This window comes from Lissotriton helveticus, chromosome 3_1 (assembly GCF_964261635.1).
Source record: "Lissotriton helveticus chromosome 3_1, aLisHel1.1, whole genome shotgun sequence".
Lineage (NCBI taxonomy): Eukaryota > Metazoa > Chordata > Amphibia > Caudata > Salamandridae > Lissotriton > Lissotriton helveticus.
In genome coordinates, this window is record NC_136061.1 from 336,469,973 (window position 1) to 336,489,504 (window position 19,532).

The window sequence follows — 19,532 nt, forward strand, 5'->3', positions numbered from 1 at the left end:
CCTGGGACGGTGGGTTTCACCTACCTCACTTTTAATGAAGGTGACACAGTACCTATTGCTTACAAGTCACACTTGTACACCTCGGCTGAGATGCGCTTTCCCACCATAGAAAAGGTTTTAACTGCTGTACAGATGGCTATTCTAAAGGAACGGGCTCTGTCACAGGGGAAACGCATGCTAGTGGTAACACCCTGTCCTCATTTGGAGGCAGTCACGAAAGCCAGTGTACCAAATTCGAAAGCTTTGCACCCTCGGTGGATTCAGTGGGCTGCGTCATTGTCATCCTCGGATGTCATGTTTATTTTTGACGCTTCCTTACGGTCGCAGGAGTTCTTGCAGTATGAATTCGTTCATCCTGCTCCTCTGGCGATGCGACCTTTGGAGGACTTCCATTGCATCATTTACACTGATGGGTCGGCGCAGGTTGCGCATGGCTCTAAACATGCCTACGTTTCCGCATGCGCCATTGTGGTCGGGGCTATGTTGAATGATGAGTTCATTTCCAGGGAGGTACACACGTTGCCCCTGGGCGATTGCACCGCACAATTAGCAGAGCTTCGTGCTCTATTACTAGCTTTGGAGTACGCGGATCCAAGTGTTACTACTCTAATTGTAAGTGATTCTTACTACTGTGTCCAGTCTTACAATGAAAACTTGTTCTTTTGGATTCAAAATGATTTTCATGATTCCAAGGGTAGCACAATAAAACATAAAATGATCTGGGTTCGAGTGGCAGAGCTTAAGGCTATGTTGCCACTCGTTTATGTGATTCATACTCTCGGTCATCAGCGCGTGGGAGTTCACGCTTTTGGCAACTCGCTTGCTGATGAAGCAGCGAAATCAGCAGTATCTACATACTTAGTTGCAGCAGTTACTAGGTCTAAAACCAAGATTGATAGCGACATCTTGGCAGCGATTGCTGCCTCTGAGAAGGGAAGTAAACATCCTTCGGGATTCCCTTCGAAGTATAAATACCACTTAAGTCCCGAAAAGGTTCCTTTTGTGACAATTCCTGATGTTGGGGAACGGCTGATTCCCAACTCGGATCGCAGAACAGACTTGATTACAGCGGCTCATGAAGGTGTGGCGTCTGCGCATGCGGGCGTCTCAGCCACTGTAACGCAATTACAACAACGTTTCTGGTGGCGGGGACTGTACAAACAGACGCGTGATTATGTCCTTCTTTGTGACATATGCCAGCAGATTAAACCTTCAACTGCTACGCGTCCGCCACAGACTCAGTTGTACATTTCTAATAAACCACTAGGCTGTGTTTATTTAGATCACTGCGGTCCATTTTCATCTGATACTGCGTATAAATACATCTTAGTAGCAGTTGACTCATGCACACGCTTTGTTTGGGTATGGCCACATCGCAGCGCTGATTCCCGGACTGTCATCAGAGATTTGCGTATCTTTATAGGGATTTTTGCCTGTGGTACCTTCCATTCGGATCTGGGTCCGGCTTTCGCCTCTAAGGCGTATAAGGATGCCATGACTTCGATGGGGGTCCAAGTCAAGTTTTCGTCACCCTACAGACCCGAGGGTAATAGTGTAGTTGAACGAATGAACCGTGATTTAAAGCAATCTTTGACAGCCCGAGTTATAGGCACTGGCAGAAACTGGCTGGCTCACCTCTGTGGCGTGCAGCGTGCTCTTAATAATCTCCCTAGAAGGTCTCTGGGTGGGCGGACCCCATACGAAATGCTCTTTGGCATCAAGATGTTCGTCCCTGACCTTGACGGTCTAGACTCGGTGGTTCGCGCCACTTCCTTTGACGCAGATGAACATTGCAATGTTTTACAGAATCTACAAAAGACGAGAGACACTCTTGCAAAGGAACATTTGCCCTCCACATCGGATGATGCGTTGCAGATCCCGGTAGTTGGCTGGCTACCCCAAGTTGGAGAACTGGTTCGAGGGAAGATCGACAACAAGAAAGAGTTTGGTCCCTCCTATCGAGCTCCGGTCCCAGTGCTTGGAGTGAAGGGCACAAGAACAGTCATTTTACCACCACTTCCAGGTCGTAAGGAAAACAGGTTTATTTCTATTGACAATGTCAAGATACACAGAGTGGCCGATTCTTCTTAGCATGACACCGGCTGTTTCCTGTCCTTCCATTGTGAGAAATTCAATTATGCCCACTGCTTCTAATAATGAACCGGAGGTGGCCATCGAATTACCTGCTGTTTCCAGTCCATTATTGAATAATTTACCAGGAACTAACCTTGATGAGACAGACTATACATACCCCACTGATTTGTCCATGCCTGACCTGCAAGCTCGTTTGGCCACGGAATCCAGATTTTCGTTTGACTCTGCTTCCCTTGCCTCGAAAAAACCTTCTAAAATTGCAGTATATGCTAGCCTGTTTAAAAAACATTTTTTGATACCTCCTTGGATATACATTTGGCTGGTCCTTTTTTCAGTTTACCTTTTTATGTCAATTGGTTTTGTGTTTTATTTTTTTCGGATTATGAATGGACACTATGTCGAGGAGAGAACTTGCATTACTCATTTGAATGGAACTTTGGCCCCACTTTCCTCTTCACATTCTACACACAGATTAAAAAGAGACTTGACTTTGGTTAACATCACAGCGTGGCCTGTTCTGGATGGAATCGCGTGGGATGCAGTTCGTTTTCAGATTCATGGCCCAACGGAAGTCGTTAATGTCCCTAATGTACTAAGAGTTAATATGGGGGATGTAGTGAAACAAAACATTCGTTCTGATGATTGGGATGTTAATGCTGTGGAAAGTTTGTTTTCTGATTTGAAATATTATGCTGCTTTTGATGCTGAGGATTTATATTTAGAATCTGCTAATTATGGTGAATTGTTCTGTTACCAACATTATGGCAATCACTTCTTACACAAGACATCTTCCCGTAGGGATGCGGTTAATTTTACTCAGTGGGAACATTGCCCAGCACCAACACAAGGGAGTTCAGAAACGTTTCTTAAAAAGTATACTTATTTCACTGACTTTAATCAGTCCAATCCCGAGTCCTTTTATTTTAAATTTCACAAACAGCCACTGTCCAAGGTTCGACTTACAAATACAAAATTGTTATATTCAAAGGCCTTCCTGGATCAATTAGTTACTGGAGGGTATGAGTTATGGAAGGATACCATAGACCTTAAATCAGTTTGGGGCTCAAGGGCCTGGCAGGTACAAGGCACTGAGGCTTTGCACCGTGCATGTCTCATCCCAAATCATATGTGGTTTTTAAATGAAACCATTTCCCAGACCACATGCTTTGGATTGGCTACATCTAAAAGGTTAAACACCCCGTCTTTCCCGGATTTGGAGGAATATGAGAATTGGAGTAATTTTACTAAATTGTCCATTAGTGATATACAGGCTCTACTTCTGAATTCCTCCTTTAACATTTCCAGTATGAATCCCAAGGGTTGGCTGCTTTGGCACCGTAGTGCTGATTCTTGCCAAAAGAGATTTTTAAATATAACTGACGGTTTTAAGGCTGTTAGATCTGATCCCCGTTTTGATTTGAGTCATACTGTCACCTCTTACTCAGTTGGCAAGTTGTGTCAAGCTTGGCTGAAACATTCAACTTTACCTGCGGTTAAGTATCACCTTTCCAAACTGAATGCAGACGTGGATTTGAATGATTTCATTAAGGGCCCAGCTAGTGGCAGGTCTAAAAGGTGGTTATATGGTGTTTACAATGAAATTTGGAAACTCTCACAGATTGAGGCTGCTTCACGCCTTAGGGCTATTGATCAGGCAAATCTTGAGAAAGTGCTTGCAGTGGTTGACAATAGCATTAACGTGCTTTCCTCTAGAATTTACACATTAGATAATATTGTGTCGTCTGTTGTTGATATTGTGCATGATGAAGTGTCTGTATTATACCATGGTCAAAATCAATTACGTTCAATCATGCAGTTTGCATGGACACTACAGACTCTAAAAATGGGTAAAGTTCCCTGGGGATACATGAACGTTTCCTCTTTATTTGCACCGTTTAATTTGACAGACAAACAACGCTTGCTTTCAATGCGTGATGCTTCCTTTTCTATGCTCCATATTGAAAGATTGGAATCTTTACCTTTCTCTGTGGCAGTGACCACTGCTGCTACGTGGCTTATCCACGGTTTAATAACGCTGCCTTTTGCTTTATATAAGTTTTCAAATTGTATGAAATATGTGCCAATAGGTCGTTTTGAACCCTTAGGTAGCGGTTTTCTTCATGAGGTCTGGTCACTCCCATACACATACAGATGTTTCAAGGATGAACAAGAGGTTTATCTAACAGGGGATGAGTGTACTGAGACGCCAGATCATTCTTTAATGTGCAGACACATACAGTTACACGGTTCATGTAACAAGGACAGACCGAATATGGCTTGCGTTTTACAGGGCACTCCAGTTCCTGCTATCATCCCCACGTTTAAATTGTTAGAGAATGGTAGTTATTTAATGCTCAATAATGAAAACTGCTGTGGTTTGATTAAAGGTATAGCTTTCATCGTAACGGTTAGTGAGCGCGTTATTTGCTGCAGAAATGTTCTTTATCCTCCCACACGTGAACATAGGGAGTCTTCCATTTGGCCACAGATACCGACCTTGGGAGCAGAATTCAGCGGCATGGCTAGAATAAGAGCTCTATTGTCCCAGAAAGAGGTGGCCTTGAGCTCGGCCCGTGAAACTTTCGTGCTTCACATTGCTAACACCCGCACGGAGGTTCAGGCTCTTTTAAACACTGATTTGCCCTTGCATTTCGGAGCCATGGTCCGTTCTATCTTTAACGCATCCTCCACAACGGGCCTAGCACATTTTTTTAAAGTTGTTAGCGGTGGTCTCGTGACTTCCTTTGAGAAGATTTTTGGAGTCATCCCTGCTTTCTTCCATTCTATTTTTTCATCCTTGTTTGGAGGGTTCCCGTTTTTGCTTGCATTAGCGGCTAGCGCATTGGTGGTTTTCTGCCTTTTTAAATATGGATGCCCTTCCTGTGCAAGACCACGCACAGCTACTACTGACGCGGTTTCGCAGCCGCATGCTTGATTACTATGGCACACTGCCGTTAGCGACTCTAAGCACGGCGTTTGGATTATCTTTTCGGTTCTCCTATTTCACCTGTGTCCAGCCTGTATTTCGCTGTCTGACCTGTGATTTCCTTTGGGCCATTGATTTGTGTCTCTGCGGACCAGCATCTTCTGACGTCGATTTTGATCAACTGATGAGTCCTATCATTGCTCACGAGTTGGTTTGTTCTGACGAAAGGGTTATGGCCTTAGCGGTGGCACATGGACTAATGGGTCCCTGGGATGTGTTGTCGGCAGCGCAGAATTTCTTGGAACTGAGTTTTCTTGAGAACCCACCGAGCTGTCCTCTGATGGTTATAGAGGATCCGGTGCTGGAAGATCACGTATGTTCCTTTCATCTTTTAAATTGGATGGCTGAACTGTTTTCTGATGAGGACAGTGACTTCCTCCTGGAGGCTGTTGCAGCTTACTTTTCATATACGGTCTTATCTTAGACACTGCCTCAAATTGACATGCTGATTGATAGCATTTCCTTGACTTTATTGACTTTTGGTCAAGACATTTTATTTTTCCTTGCCTATTGGCTTGAGCCACATTATATTTGTGGACTATTTTTTTAGCATTAATTTTTATAATTGAATCCTTATTCATGCTCGTTTATAAATGGATTCTGCTCTCATGTGATGGCACTTCTGTTACCTTATTTAGTCCGTTCTCGGATCATGGGGGGGTGTTGTATAGCTCCTATATATCCTTATATCGTGTTAAGTTAGCATAGGTACATTTGAGATTTAAACGCCATTTTTCCTTTCTTGCAACTTCTGCACACGACCCTTAATTGTTGACTTAGCTTTCAACCTAGTGGTTTGCCGTGGTGTATGTGAGAATAATATGTTATTGCTCTGATATCAGTCTTGTTTAATAAAACATGTCTGCACGGAGAGTGCTGAAGTTTCAGGAGCAACACGATATGGAATTGTTATGAGGTCTGATCTCCACGCCTTCATAGTCATAACACAAGTGCAGCCTTTGCCAACTTGGGCTTGAGGCGGGATTGATATTGCTTTGCACGAGAATTGTTAACACACTTGATGCGGTGCACATGCAGAGAGAGCTGGTGTATGCTGTACCATCCCCTGAACTCTAAATTAGAACCTTTATGTTTACCCACTGCTAGGAGCTCATTATTGTTGGCATTTAACCTTTGGAAATGATAGGCCATCCATTTCTGGCTGTCAGCTGTAGGTATGGGTGCAAAATAGAGAAACTGGAGTCTATTGGTCAAGATGAATCATCAACTAAGAGTCATCTGTGTATGAAAAAAGGATACCTCCAAAAAACTGTTTTGTCTTGGAAGCGAGCATATAGATTGAAAAGCAAGCAAGAAAAACAGGAACGCTGGGGGATACTTTGCATGGATACTGTGTCTGCTGAGAAGTTATTTTCCAGTTTGACTGAATGAACCCCCTTCTGAAAGAGGATTTAAACTAATTCAAGATAGTTCTGTAGATACCTGCAAGAGAGTAGAATCACTGCCCCTACTCTCTCCTGGGTGCAGGAGAATAGAATCGCTGTCACTACTCTTTCCTGGGTTCAGGAGTGTAGAGTCGTTGGCACTACTCTCTCCTGGGTGCAGGAGAGTAGAATCGCTGCCACTACTCTCTCCTGAGTGCAGGAGAGTAAAATCCCTGCCACGACTTAGTGCAGGAGTGTAGAATCACTGCCCCTACTCTCTCCTGGGTGCAGGAGAATAGAATCACTGCCACTACTCTCTCCTGGGTTCAGGAGTGTAGAGTCGTTGGCACTACTCTCTTCTGGGTGCAGGAGAGTAGAATCGCTGCCGCTACTCTTTCTGGTGCAGGAGAGTGCAATCGCTGCCACCACTCTCTGCTGGGTGCAAGAGAGTAGAATCGCTGTCCCTACTATCTCCTGGGTGCAGTAAAGTTGAATCGCTGCCACTACTCCCTCCTGGTTGCAGGAGAGTAGAATCGCTGCCACTAGTCTCTCCTAGGTGCAGTATAGTAGAATCGCTGCCACTACTCTTTCATGGGTGCAGGAGAGTAGAATCGCTGCCACTACTATCTCCTGAGTGCAGTAGAGTTGAATCGCCGCCACTACTCCCTCCTGGTGGCAGGATAGTAGAATCGAAGCCACTACTCTCTGCTGGGTGCTGGAGAGTAGAATTGCTGCACTACTCTCTCCTAGGTGCAGTATAATAGAATCGCTGCCACTACTCTTTCATGGGTGCAGGAGAGTAGAATCGCTGCCACTACTCTCTCTTGGGTGCAGGAGAGTAGAATCCCTGCCACTACTCTCTCCTGGGTGCAGGAGAGTACAATCACTGTCACTACCCTTTCCTGGGTGCAGCAGAGTAGAATCGCTGCCACTACTCTCTCCTGGGTGCAGGAGAGTTGAATCGCTGCCACTTGCAGGATCGTAGAATCAAAGCCACTACTCTCTGCTGGGTGCAGGACAGTAGAATCGCTGCCACTACTCTCTCCTAGGTGAAGTATAGTAGAATCGCTGCCACTACTCTTTCATGGGTGCAGGAGAGTTGAATCGCTGCCACTACTCCCTCCTGGATGCAGGAGTGTAGAATCGAAGCCACTACTCTCTCTTAGGTGCAGTATAGTAGAATCGCTGCCACTACTCTTTCATGGGTGCAGGAGAATAGAATCGCTGCCACTACTCTCTCCTGGTTGCAGGAGAGTAGAGTCACTGCCACTACCCTCTCCTGGGTGCTGGAGAGAAGAATTGCTGCCACTACTCTCTCCTGGGTGCAGGAGAGTACAATTGCTGTCACTACTCTCTCCTGGGTGCAGGAGAGTAGAATCGCTGCCCCATCTCTCTTGGGTGCAGTAGAGTAGAATCGCTGGTACTACTCTCTCTGGGGAACATCGTTTACAACTAAACTTTTACCACGCACTACCATTGCAACGCAGGAATTACAACGAAAGTCGTTACAACGACTTTTGCTGGAGGGAGCTGTTGGATAGGGAATAATTTAATTTTCTATCCAACACCTTCCCTACTATCCACAGGGACTGGAGTTGGAATAGAAAATTAAACTATTCCACTATCCAGCGCCCCCCAACGCAAGTCGTTGTAGCAACTTGTGTTGTAATACCTGCGTTGTAAAGGTATACGTGGTAAAAGCATGCGTTGAAACGTCATACATCCCTCTCTCTTGGGTGCAGGAGAGTCGAATCACTGCCACTACTCTCTCTTGGTGCAGGAGAGTAGAATCACTGCCACTACTCTCTCTTGGGTGCAGGAGAGTAGAATCACTGCCACTACTCTCTCTTGGTGCAGGAGAGTAGAATCACTGCCACTACTCTCTCTTGGTGCAGGAGAGTAGAATCACTGCCACTATTCTCTCTTGGTGCCGGAGAGTACAATCGCTGTCACTACTCTCTCCTGAGTGCAGGAGAGTAGAATCGCTGCCCCTACTCTCCTGGATGCAGTAGAGTAGAATCGCTGGCACTACTCTCTCTTGGGTGCAGGAGAGTAGAATCACAGCCACTACTCTCTCTTGGTGCAGGAGAGTAGAATCACTGCCACTACTCTCTCTAGGTGCAGGAGAGTAGAATCACTGCCACTACTCTCTCTTGGGTGCAGGAGAGTAGAATCACAGCCACTACTCCCTCTTGGTGCAGGAGAGTAGAATCACTGCCACTACTCTCTCTTGGTGCAGGAGAGTAGAATCACTGCCACTATTCTCTCTTGGTGCCGGAGAGTACAATCGCTGTCACTACTCTCTCCTGAGTGCAGGAGAGTAGAATCGCTGCCCCTACTCTCCTGGATGCAGTAGAGTAGAATCGCTGGCACTACTCTCTCTTGGGTGCAGGAGAGTAGAATCACAGCCACTACTCTCTCTTGGTGCAGGAGAGTAGAATCACTTCCACTACTCTCTCTAGGTGCAGGAGAGTAGAATCACTGCCACTACTCTCTCTTGGGTGCAGGAGAGTAGAATCACAGCCACTACTCTCTCTTGGTGCAGGAGAGTAGAATCACTGCCACTACTCTCTCTAGGTGCAGGAGAGTAGAATCACTGCCACTACTCTCTCTTGGGTGCAGGAGAGTAGAATCACAGCCACTACTCTCTCTTGGTGCAGGAGAGTAGAATCACTGCCACTACTCTCTCTAGGTGCAGGAGAGTAGAATCACTGCCACTACTCTCTCTTGGGTGCAGGAGTGTAAAGTTGCTGCCCCTACACTCTCCTGGATGCAGCAGAGTAGAATCGCTGCCATTAGTCTCTCCTGGTGCAGGAGAGTAGAATCGCTGCCATTACTCTCTCCTGAGTGCAGGAGAGTAAAATCGCTGCCACTACTCTTTCCTGGGTGCAGGAGAGTAGAATCTCTAGCACTACTCTTTCCTGGGTGCAGGAGAGTGCATCACCTTCCACAGCTCTCAATATGAGGTGCCTGGGGGCCATTTTCACACCATCCTAAAAGAGCTTGGCGTTTACACGCTACAGTGTGAGGAGCTTGGTGCACATGAACTACAATGGCAAGGTCTTGTGGCTTATGGCGAGATGGGGTACATGTGCAGACTGTGGGGGCTAAGAGCTTATGAATGAACACATGGACAAATAGCATCAGGAACGCAAGAACCAATGCTAATGTGAGAAGCTCAGGAAACATGAGCAGAGAGTGAGGAGAGAGTGGACACACACACCTTAGGAGGCTCTTAGGCAACAGTGTAGAAAGTTGGCTCTATATATACTATCCCAAAGTGAGGTAGAGTGTGCACAGAGTCCAATGGAACCCCAAAGGTAGGCAGAGGTAAAAGTAGATAATACCTTACTCTCTATTTGTGGTAGTGTGGGCAAGCAGTAAGGCTTATCAGAGGGTAGTGCTAAGAATTTATTATACAAACTCAGGCTAGAAATGATGTCTCACACTCTGTTAGAATATAAAAAATATGCTTTTGCATTGTCTTACAGAAGTTAGCATTCGCGGCGACATTTTGCATATGGGCGCCATTTTGAATCATGAACGATACTAATTCTTTGCTATTTCTGAGAAATGGCTTCTTCTAAGTTATGTTTCTCCAAAGCTGAGGTCTGCTACATTAATGAATACACTGTTCTTATTAGTGCACACCTTTCCCTTTAGATAGAGGCCTTCTCCCACTTGTCTCGTGGTTGGCACGGGGAGAATGGCCTTGACTAGTAGATAATGTATACCCGGCTTCATAATTGAAACTTACTCCTTTGTAATTTACTGTCCAGATGCATCTGCTTGGAAAATTCCATGGTGGGCATGCTTTCATTGGTTTTGAAGTGTACATAATGTATCGTCATACTTGCTGAAGTCAGTCTCTCTGCAGCACTCCTAAGCAACTGAGCAGACTGGGCTCCACTCTGAGTGTATCTGAATAAACAAGTATTGGTTTGTATTCTCTCCTTTCTGACCAACTCTTCATTTGGTATGGAAGGTTGAGACGTGTTCGCGAGTGATCTAGGTGACCCTATTTGGGTCATTTCCTTCAACTCAAAGACTGAACTTAGACAAATTTGTTTGTATAAAAATATCATTTTAGTTATATTTATTTTCTAGAACCAAGCCGGCCTGGTACAGTTAAGTATAGCATTACTTTGCAAGCATATGCAGTTTAAATAGAGTGAATTAGTCTTGGTAGAATTTGTTTGTATTTGCAGATAGTCAAAATGACTTTGCAATTACTTTTCTTACTCGGGCCAGTTATCTCTAGATACTGGGCTGGTGCATTTCCGAGGAGGAAGCAAAAAGGGTAAATATGTTTTGCAATATAGTTACAGTTTTGCAAGATTACTCACGATACACATTTAGTCTTGAGGGAACAAAACGAGGATTACGGGACCATGAATAGGATTCGGTCAAATGGACACTCGAGTCGCACCACCAGCGGCACAGAGGTGGCCGGGTGCAGAGTGCAAGGACCACACATTAGCCAATGGGCTAAGCACGGTCATGGGGTTGGGGACTGCGGAAAAACTGGCCACCAAGTTAGGAAATAAAAAGCTCCTGAGGTTGAGGTCAGCACTTTAGGGCCCAATGGCCAACAAGAACTATACCACCAGCGGCACAGAGGCGGCCGGGTGTAGGAAGCGGTCTTGACTGAAGCTGCAGAGTCGGTCTGGGATCCCTCTGAGTCGGTTAGCAGCTGAGGAGGCCAATGGGGACTTTGAAAGTCATCGTTCAGTGACCGCCGACATTCAGTGACAGAGTCGGTCGCGTTTGCTTTTTCTGGACCGCTTCTGTTACGGAGTTGGTACCACACTTACAATGCCTAAGATTTGACTTAGACACTATAGGGGCACAGGGCTCATGCACCTGTTCCCTTACCACTGGTGTAGTGCACCCGTCTAGAGGGGTGGCTCACCTATGCCAGGGCAGTGGATTGTAGGCTCGGCACACAGGGGTGTGGGCCATGTCGACTCTTCACTTTGTTCTGCAGCAAAACACACAGCCTGCAATGGCAGTGTCAGTGTGTGAAGGTACAGGGCATCTAAGGGTGGCACAATAAGTGCTGCAGCCCTTAGAGGTCTTCCCTGGTCACAGTGCCCTTGGTACCTATGGTACCTTTTGCAAGGAACTTACATGTGGCCAGAGAGTTGCCAATTGGGTTTTGCAACAGTGCAGTTTAGGAAAAGAACAGAGGCCCTGGATACTTGGTTGGCAGGAACCCAGGGCACACTCAGTCAAGGTGCATTAACATTTAGGCAAAAAAGTGGGGAGAACCCTGCAATAAAGGGGCACTTTCCTACAAACATGGTCAGACAGTGTCAGGAGCACAAGGCCCAATGAACAAACACTGCCTTTCGGTGAGAGAGCATGTACAGTGTGAGGAGCTCGAGAAGCATGGAAGACGTGAAGCTAAAACTGCCGCACCGCGGCAGAATTCGCGCCGCGGTTAAGCAGATAACAGCGTGAAGAGCTGCGACACAGACAGTGTGAGGAGCTAAGGACTCAAAAGCACACACCCTAAGGAGTTTAAAGCTCCTGAATATTATGATATCAGAATATTCTCTCGGTACAAAAGGGGGTGGTGATGGACGGAGCATCTGAACCAATCAAACACTCACACCCAGTCAACAGATCTGGGTTTAATCCATCACCGTTCTTTAGCCCACTCTGCCACCCCTAGTTCAGACATGGCCATATGCAAATCATTCTGACCCTGTGCCTCATGGGAACAGTCCAGCCTGAACTGCCAAGCCATGCCTTCCCTGGACCGGATTCAAGCTTCCTAGGACCGGTTTCTGGCATTACAGCCGTCTTCAGCCAGGCTTGCTTGAATCCAGTGGCAAAGTGAGCAAGGGACTCACGTCTGAGCATACCCTGCCAACTTATGGCGACAAAGCGGTACAAAAGGGGGTGGTGATGGACAGAGCCTCTGAATCAATCAAACACCCACACCCAGTCAACAGATCTGGGTTTAATCCATCACCCTTCTTTAGCCCACTCTGCCACCCCAGTTCAGACATGGACATTTGCAAATCAGTCTGACCCTGTGCCTCATGGGAACAGTCCAGCCCGAACTGCCAAGCCATGCCTTCCCTGGACCGGATTCAAGCTTCCTAGGACCGGTTTCTGGCATTACAGCCGTCTTCAGCCAGGTTTGCTTGAATCCAGTGGCAAAGTGAGCAAGGGACTCACGTCTGAGCATACCCTGCCAACTTATGGCGACAAAGCGGTACAAAAGGGGGTGGTGATGGACGGAGCATCTGAACCAATCAAACACTCACACCCAGTCAACAGAGCTGGGTTTAATCCATCACCGTTCTTTAGCCCACTCTGCCACCCCAGTTCAGACACAGCCATATGCAAATCAGTCTGACCCTGTGCCTCAGAATATTGTCTGACATAACTATGGTGTCCTAAATATCATCTACAAAAAATATCTCTTCATTGGAAATAATATCAAATCTACATCAATGGAATGTATTTTTGTGAGCAATATTTAGGATGCAATATTTATGCAAGATGATATTTCTCTACGTAACCGGTGGTCCGTGGATTAATTAAATTACCTTAACAAATTAAGTACATATCCATTAAATACATATACATAAAAAAGCAGAATTGAAAATTTGAAAACGCTCTGTAAATGTGTACGTAAATGTGTGTGTAATTGTGTAGGGATTTGAAGTTGCAGGTTAAAAATGTAGTTGGTATCATTATTTTGATTTGAGGACGCAGTGCAAGAAGAGCAAATGGAATTTAGTAGAGACGATTGGTGTCCTTATTTAAGCACTTGTATTCACCCACAGCAAGAGAACATGCATTAGAACAAAAAAGACAAAGTTATTTGTTTGATTCTAACATATAGCTTCAGCTTGTAGAAATTAAAGTAAAGTTTGACAAACTCAAACTTGCCCGTTAAAATTCGAATTTCGCATTTTTTGTGAACTAAATAAAATATTTCTTTATTTATGTACTGGTTTGATGTATACTTGTTACTGTATTTTTGTGCACTATTTGAAGTTCAAGTCGTAGAAACTGGTGTGGTGGGGGGTCCCCGGCTTCCAGTTAAATGGTTAAGAATCACTGCTCTATATGATATTTTGAGGTAAGACTGGAGCTAGGGGCACATGGACTAACAATGGGAGGAACTGAGGACTCATGGGTACAAAATATGAGGAGCTTAGTGCTCGTAACCAGACAGTGCAAATGGTGCTTAATTTGTACAACAACAAAGTGCCAAGGCCCTTGTTAGGGGTCCACTACAGCTTTCACCAAGTGTCCCTGTCAGCGCTGCCAAAACAAGAATATTAACCATCCCACTCCTAAAAGTATGACGAATCATGATATACCAGGCACTCAAAGTTACAAGAATGGCTTGCAAGGCAGATATTAGTATGTTTTAAAGTATGGTTAATTAATAAACATATGTTGTTGTGCTCATCTATAAATTAAACAGAGAGCGCCAACATGTGGCAGACTGTCATATGTGCCGGTGTTGACAATTAAGTGGGGGAGCAGAGCACCGGAAACCAACTGCTCAAATTAAGCACAAGGATCCTGGCATCATAGACAGACAGAGAAGATAAGTGCAAATGAGCAAACAGACTGCGTAAGGAACTCAAGCACATGAACAGTTGGCATGAATGATCTTAGTGCATATTAATTGACAGTATAGAGCATGCATTGCTACAGAGGTCTTTAGCCTCCAGCGCTCGGAAACCTGGATAATTCACAGCCAATAAATCTTTAAGGCAAAGAGGTGATTTCTCTTATGGTGAGTGGTTTATGGAATATCTACACGTGTTATAACCTCACGTTAATTTTAAGCCCACTGGGTCCACAACAACAACATTTAAAAAATAAACTGATAAAATCAGAAAGTTTGCATAACATAGATGGAGAAGTGCCTGCGTGACCAGACTGGCCATACTGCCACTATGGCATTTCCCTGGTAGGCTGCAAACTTGGGGGTTGTTTCAAAAGCAGGAAGGGCAGCGGCTTACTAAAAACTTGAGGCGGCCCCCCGTTAAAAAGTACATGGAGATGGTTCCACCATGCTCCGGACACAGTGAGAACCTCTTAGGCCAGGAGCCGGTCGCCAGTCCAAAGTGCCAGAGGGGACCCCTGGAGCTCTGGTTCCCCTTTGGGCTGCAGGAGCTAATGTTACACCACTAACGGTGGGCTGCAATGACCCACCCATTCCCACATACTAGTCGCAGCCTCCAGCTCATTTGCACCCTTTTACCAGGGCTGATTTTGGTTTTCAGTCAGTCCCTGGAGAGCAATAAGTTAGAGGCATTGCTTAGTTTGAGCCACTGAATTCCGGTACTGAGCACCATCACTTAATTGTCAACACCGGGGTTTGTATCTGCTAAAAATTTCTATTGACTGCCACCCAGGCCATTCTTATAGCGCTGGGGGCAATGAGTAGGCTGAATTGTCACACTTGTAGGAGTGTGATGATTAGTAATTGTTTTGGTACTGCCATTGGCAGCTCTGGCAGAGGCAATGTGTGGTGCAAACCTCAGTGGCCTCCTGACAAGGACCCTGCACTTAATATTTTGACAAATTAAGCACTGGTTGGAGGACAGCCTTTTCAGAGAGTTGTAACCTATTGGCTCTAGTGATGAGGTATATGCAGTGGCGTCAGGTCCTGGAGGGGTGGGGGCGCAGCCTGCCCTGCACTTGCTGCATTTTTCTTCACAGGCCGGCCTGACAAAAGAAAATTCAGTAGGCCTTCCCAGGGCTTGGGATTGCTTACACTAAGGGGTGTGAGTAGCTTGTGGCGGAGATCTGTACACTGACCCAGGATGAATGAAGAGAGACAGGTGAGAAAAAAAGGTAGCGGACAGAATGGAGACAGAGCAGAGAATGGAGAGATAATGAAGAGGTGAGCAGATGAGGGATAAGGAACAGAGGAAGATAGAGAATGGGTGATGGGGTTATGCTGGTGTTAATAGATGCATGGGAGAATAGAGATATACTGGCAATAGTTGGGTGGTACAAAAAGGGGTGGAGAGTTACAGAGAAGGATGAGAGTTGCAGGAGAGAAAGAGGTAGAATAGAGCATAGAGAGAATCAGGGGAGAGTAGAGAGACGGAGGGGGGAGCAAATGAAAAGGCCACGTGATACAGGGCATAAGGTTTAGAGAGGAGTGTGATTAAATGAGTAGAGATAGGTAAAAATGAGGGTGAAAAAAGACCTGAAAGAAACAACAGAATTGATAGAGAGAACCTGTGGAGAGTGGAGGGAAGGCGAAAAAAGGAAAGTAGAGATATACTGTGGTAGAGAGAGATGGGAAGGGTGGTGATTCAAGCTGCTTTGTATCACACACAAAGCAATACATTGTATCATACACAACGCAATACATGAAACAGGACCACTTTTTATCAGGAATAAAATCACCAAATACGTTCAACAAAGGAGCGTCCGCGCCAGATTGGCACCTCGCCTCAAAATCCCATCATAAAAGAAAAAAAACATAGGTGGCACATATTTCTATGTTCGTGCCGCCAAACTACGGAGTTCATTACCCCCAAACATAAGATTCACAGATAAATATCAGATCTTCAGAAGACTATTCAAGAGTTGGCACTTTTCCACTTAACCAACATACTCAAACCCAAATGTACATTATATCCCTGTGTATATAAACATTTAATTTGATTATATGCATCTATCTAGATATGTTTACTTCTTGACATAAATATGTATAATAATATGCACTTATTTATCTATATATTTAATACTTTATTCCTACTGTGAAAAAACAAAAAAGCTGACTCTCTCCAATGCACTACCCTATATTTCACCCTATACCTCTCTAAATATAACCCCTACCTCCACTTTGACTCATCCTAAACTTCATTCTACTACAATGAACTCCAAAATAACCCTTTCTAGACTCTTCCCTCCTCTATCCCTTCTTGTTTCACCTCATCCCTCATTTAAATTTCATCATCTCCCAAACAACCCTTCTAGATTCTTGCCTCACCTATCCCTCCTTTGATTCATCCCAAAACTCATTTTAGTACTCTGATCTCCCTAATCCGTTTTTAGAGATTTTTCCCTTCTCCATCTCTCCTTATACTCATCCTAAACCTCATCTTATAACTATGATCTCCCACTAAACACTTTCCAGGCTCTTCCCTCTTCTATTCCCCATTATTCTTTTCATTCCAACTAACAGACTAACATGTCCACCACTCAAATTAACTCAAATGTCACTATATTGATCCACCACTAACCCTTATTGGGTTCCAGAGTAGCGTGCTACTCGCCAAAAAGCAGTTTGGTGCCTCGTCAGGAGTAATAAGCCCTATATAAATTCAATAACAATGCAATCCAATCCAATACACAAGAAAGGATGTAGAGGTAGGGGTAGAATGGCAAGGGGAAAGATATGAACCTAGAGATACAGAGGAGTGGCTGAAAAGTATAGACTAATTACATAGAGATGAACTCAGAGATTCAGGCAAGAATTGGGGAATGTAAGAGAAAGTGAAGTGAAGGGAGAGAATGGAGGAACAATACAAAAGAACTAAAGTGATACAGGAGAAAAAAGGAGCGAAGAAGAGCTAGAGGCAGTCAGAAGGGAAATATGAGGTTAGAATAAAGTGGAGGTGGATGAGGAGATATGTAGGTGGGAATGTGGAGGGTAAAAGGTGGAAAGAAGGCAGATACAGAGGAAGCAAAAGGAGGAAAAATATAAAAAGGAGAATGTAAATGGGAAGAATAGGGTCGACCAGGGCAAAGGGAAGACTACAGAGAGAGAAACTTTGTGGAGCATCAGCGGGCAAAGGAGAGGGAACGGAAAAATGGAGAAGGGAGGGAGGGAAAGATGGAAAGTTGTGTAATACGGAGAAAGGGGAGGAGAGGAAGGGATTTGAGACTTTCATAGACTGAGAACTGAAATGCTACACGGAACAAAAACAAAGCTATCATAAGTGCAGGTGGTTCAGTGGCACGAGAGTCGGGGAGAAGCTGGGCCCATTTCTTCCCCATTACACTATTTTTAATTACCAATCACTGGGGGTAGGAGGCCCATTCTTGTTACATGCATTAGGGTAACTAGCACCCTTGCTACGCCACTGATTGGCCATCGCATTTTTCTCTTTTTCCCTTCGCAGTCTTACCGCACCCCCACCTTCGGAACACTCTAAGACACCAACTCCTCCAAGAAACCAGCACCCGTCTCCGCCACCTCCCAGCCAAAGGGCAGGTAAGAAAACGACAGCGCTGCTTATCGATTCACCACAACCTTTCCTATATTTGTTCCAGCTCCTTCAGAGGACAAGTCTGAATTAATGCTGCGAAAAATTTCAAGACATGATATTCCTTCACACGCAATCTATATTGGTATACTCGTCATGTGTGTTTCATGGAAGCATGGCTGCTTAACATGCTGCCACATATATAGAACTATATATATATATATATATATATATATATATATATATATATATATACTAGAAGCCCGTCCCGACGTTGTCCGAGTATGAAATAGAATGTGTGTAATGTGTGTATTTGGCAAGGCCAATTTTTTTTTTTTATATATATATTTTAAAATCTCGCGGTAGACAACAATTTTTGTTTCATTAGAATAGGGACAGAGAAGGCCCAGCTGCAGCCCTGGTTGATGTTAGCAGGCACGTGTAATTGGTGTAGTGATCCGCCGCCTGAGCCAGGCTACAGCCCTGGTTTACGTTAGCAGGCGCGTGTAATGTCTTTGAATGAGAGAGTTATCAGCCGCGGGTAAATCCGTTTAATGAGAGAGTTGAGTGACAGCGAGTAGGAGAGGCTGCAGTAATTGTCCCTGCAGACACGCTCATTTGCGTGTTCCCCCACTTGAGGCCCAGATGCAGGCCTGTTTGATGTTAGCAGGCACGTGTTTCCCCGCTTGAGGCCCAGCTGCAGCCCTGGTTGATGGTAGCAGGCGCGTGTAATTTCGTTGAATGAGAGAGTTCAGTAACAGCGCGCAGGAGAGGCTGCAGTAACGTTACTTACCAGGCCTCCAGGTGAACGCGTTTGTCACGCCCCCAGCACACGGCCACAGCAGACGATCTTCTGATTAATGTACGATCCACATGGCATAAAGGGCGGAATGTAGCACACGCCCCCAGCGTGCCCCTTGATGCGGCGCAATTGCGTTCACATGGCATGAAGGCCGGACACACGTCCGCCAGTGTTTCTCACGCCCACAGCATGCCCCTTGATGCTGCGCAGCAACGTAATTGGCGCTTGTATGTACGATTCACATGGCATGAAGGGCGGACACACGCCCCTAGCGTTTGTCACGCCCCCAGCGTACGCCCACAGCCCACGATGTGAGGGCCGTACCACACGCCCCCAGCGTTAGTCACGCCCCCCCAGCCCACGCCCACAGCACAACGCAGACACGCCCACAAGGGACTACTTTGCTGGCACGGTTCTTTGACCTTTTAAATATATAGAGGAGTTGGCCTAACGGCTAAGGCGCTCGACCTCGGACCTGGGGATCTGGGTTCGAGTCTTGGTAACGACGCCAAACATCCTGTGATTCTGGGCAAATCACTTAATCTCCCCGTGCCTAACAAAAATGAATGTGTGTCCTCATGTAACGGAACTGGTGCTATGTAAAGCGCTCTGATACCTGATTCAGTTCGCTCAAGTTCGCGCTATAAAAAACTCTGCAAAAAAAATATATATATGGTGGCCGTCTGCATAGCCTATGTCCTTCTGCTGCAACTGCCCTTTCCAACGCTGTATTGGGTGTTGTGATTGGTGCTGTGGTTACTGAGATTACCCGCCTCAAAGGTTTGGGCTCTCTCTTTATATTAGTATGGATATATATCCAACTTCTGGGTATTTATTAGCCATTGTCCATGATATTCTTTAGTGATGCTAGTGTGCCTAAATTACTGCTAAATTTCAGGTAGTGTGAGGCCTGCGTTGGAGCATAGACCATGTAGTTTTTAGGTCAAGCCTACTGTTGCGAGGCATATTTTGGCTTACCAAGAACATAGAGGAGCTTGGAACCCGCCTATTGCCTATCATTGGTTGGCTTTTGTTAGAACCGGGGGTCTCTAGTT

General features: G+C 45.4%; 1 protein-coding gene across 1 annotated transcript in view; it reads left to right on the forward strand.

Annotated features, from left to right (window-relative positions):
* The window catches only part of LOC144824529 (uncharacterized), a 635,171-nt gene that overhangs the window by 576,493 nt on the left and 39,146 nt on the right, over positions 1 to 19,532 (forward strand). Inside the window, exon 16 of the mRNA XM_078683590.1 lies at positions 17,592 to 17,683. Within this exon, the coding sequence (XP_078539716.1) occupies positions 17,592 to 17,683 (92 nt within the window). The remainder of the gene's footprint in view (positions 1 to 17,591; positions 17,684 to 19,532) is intronic.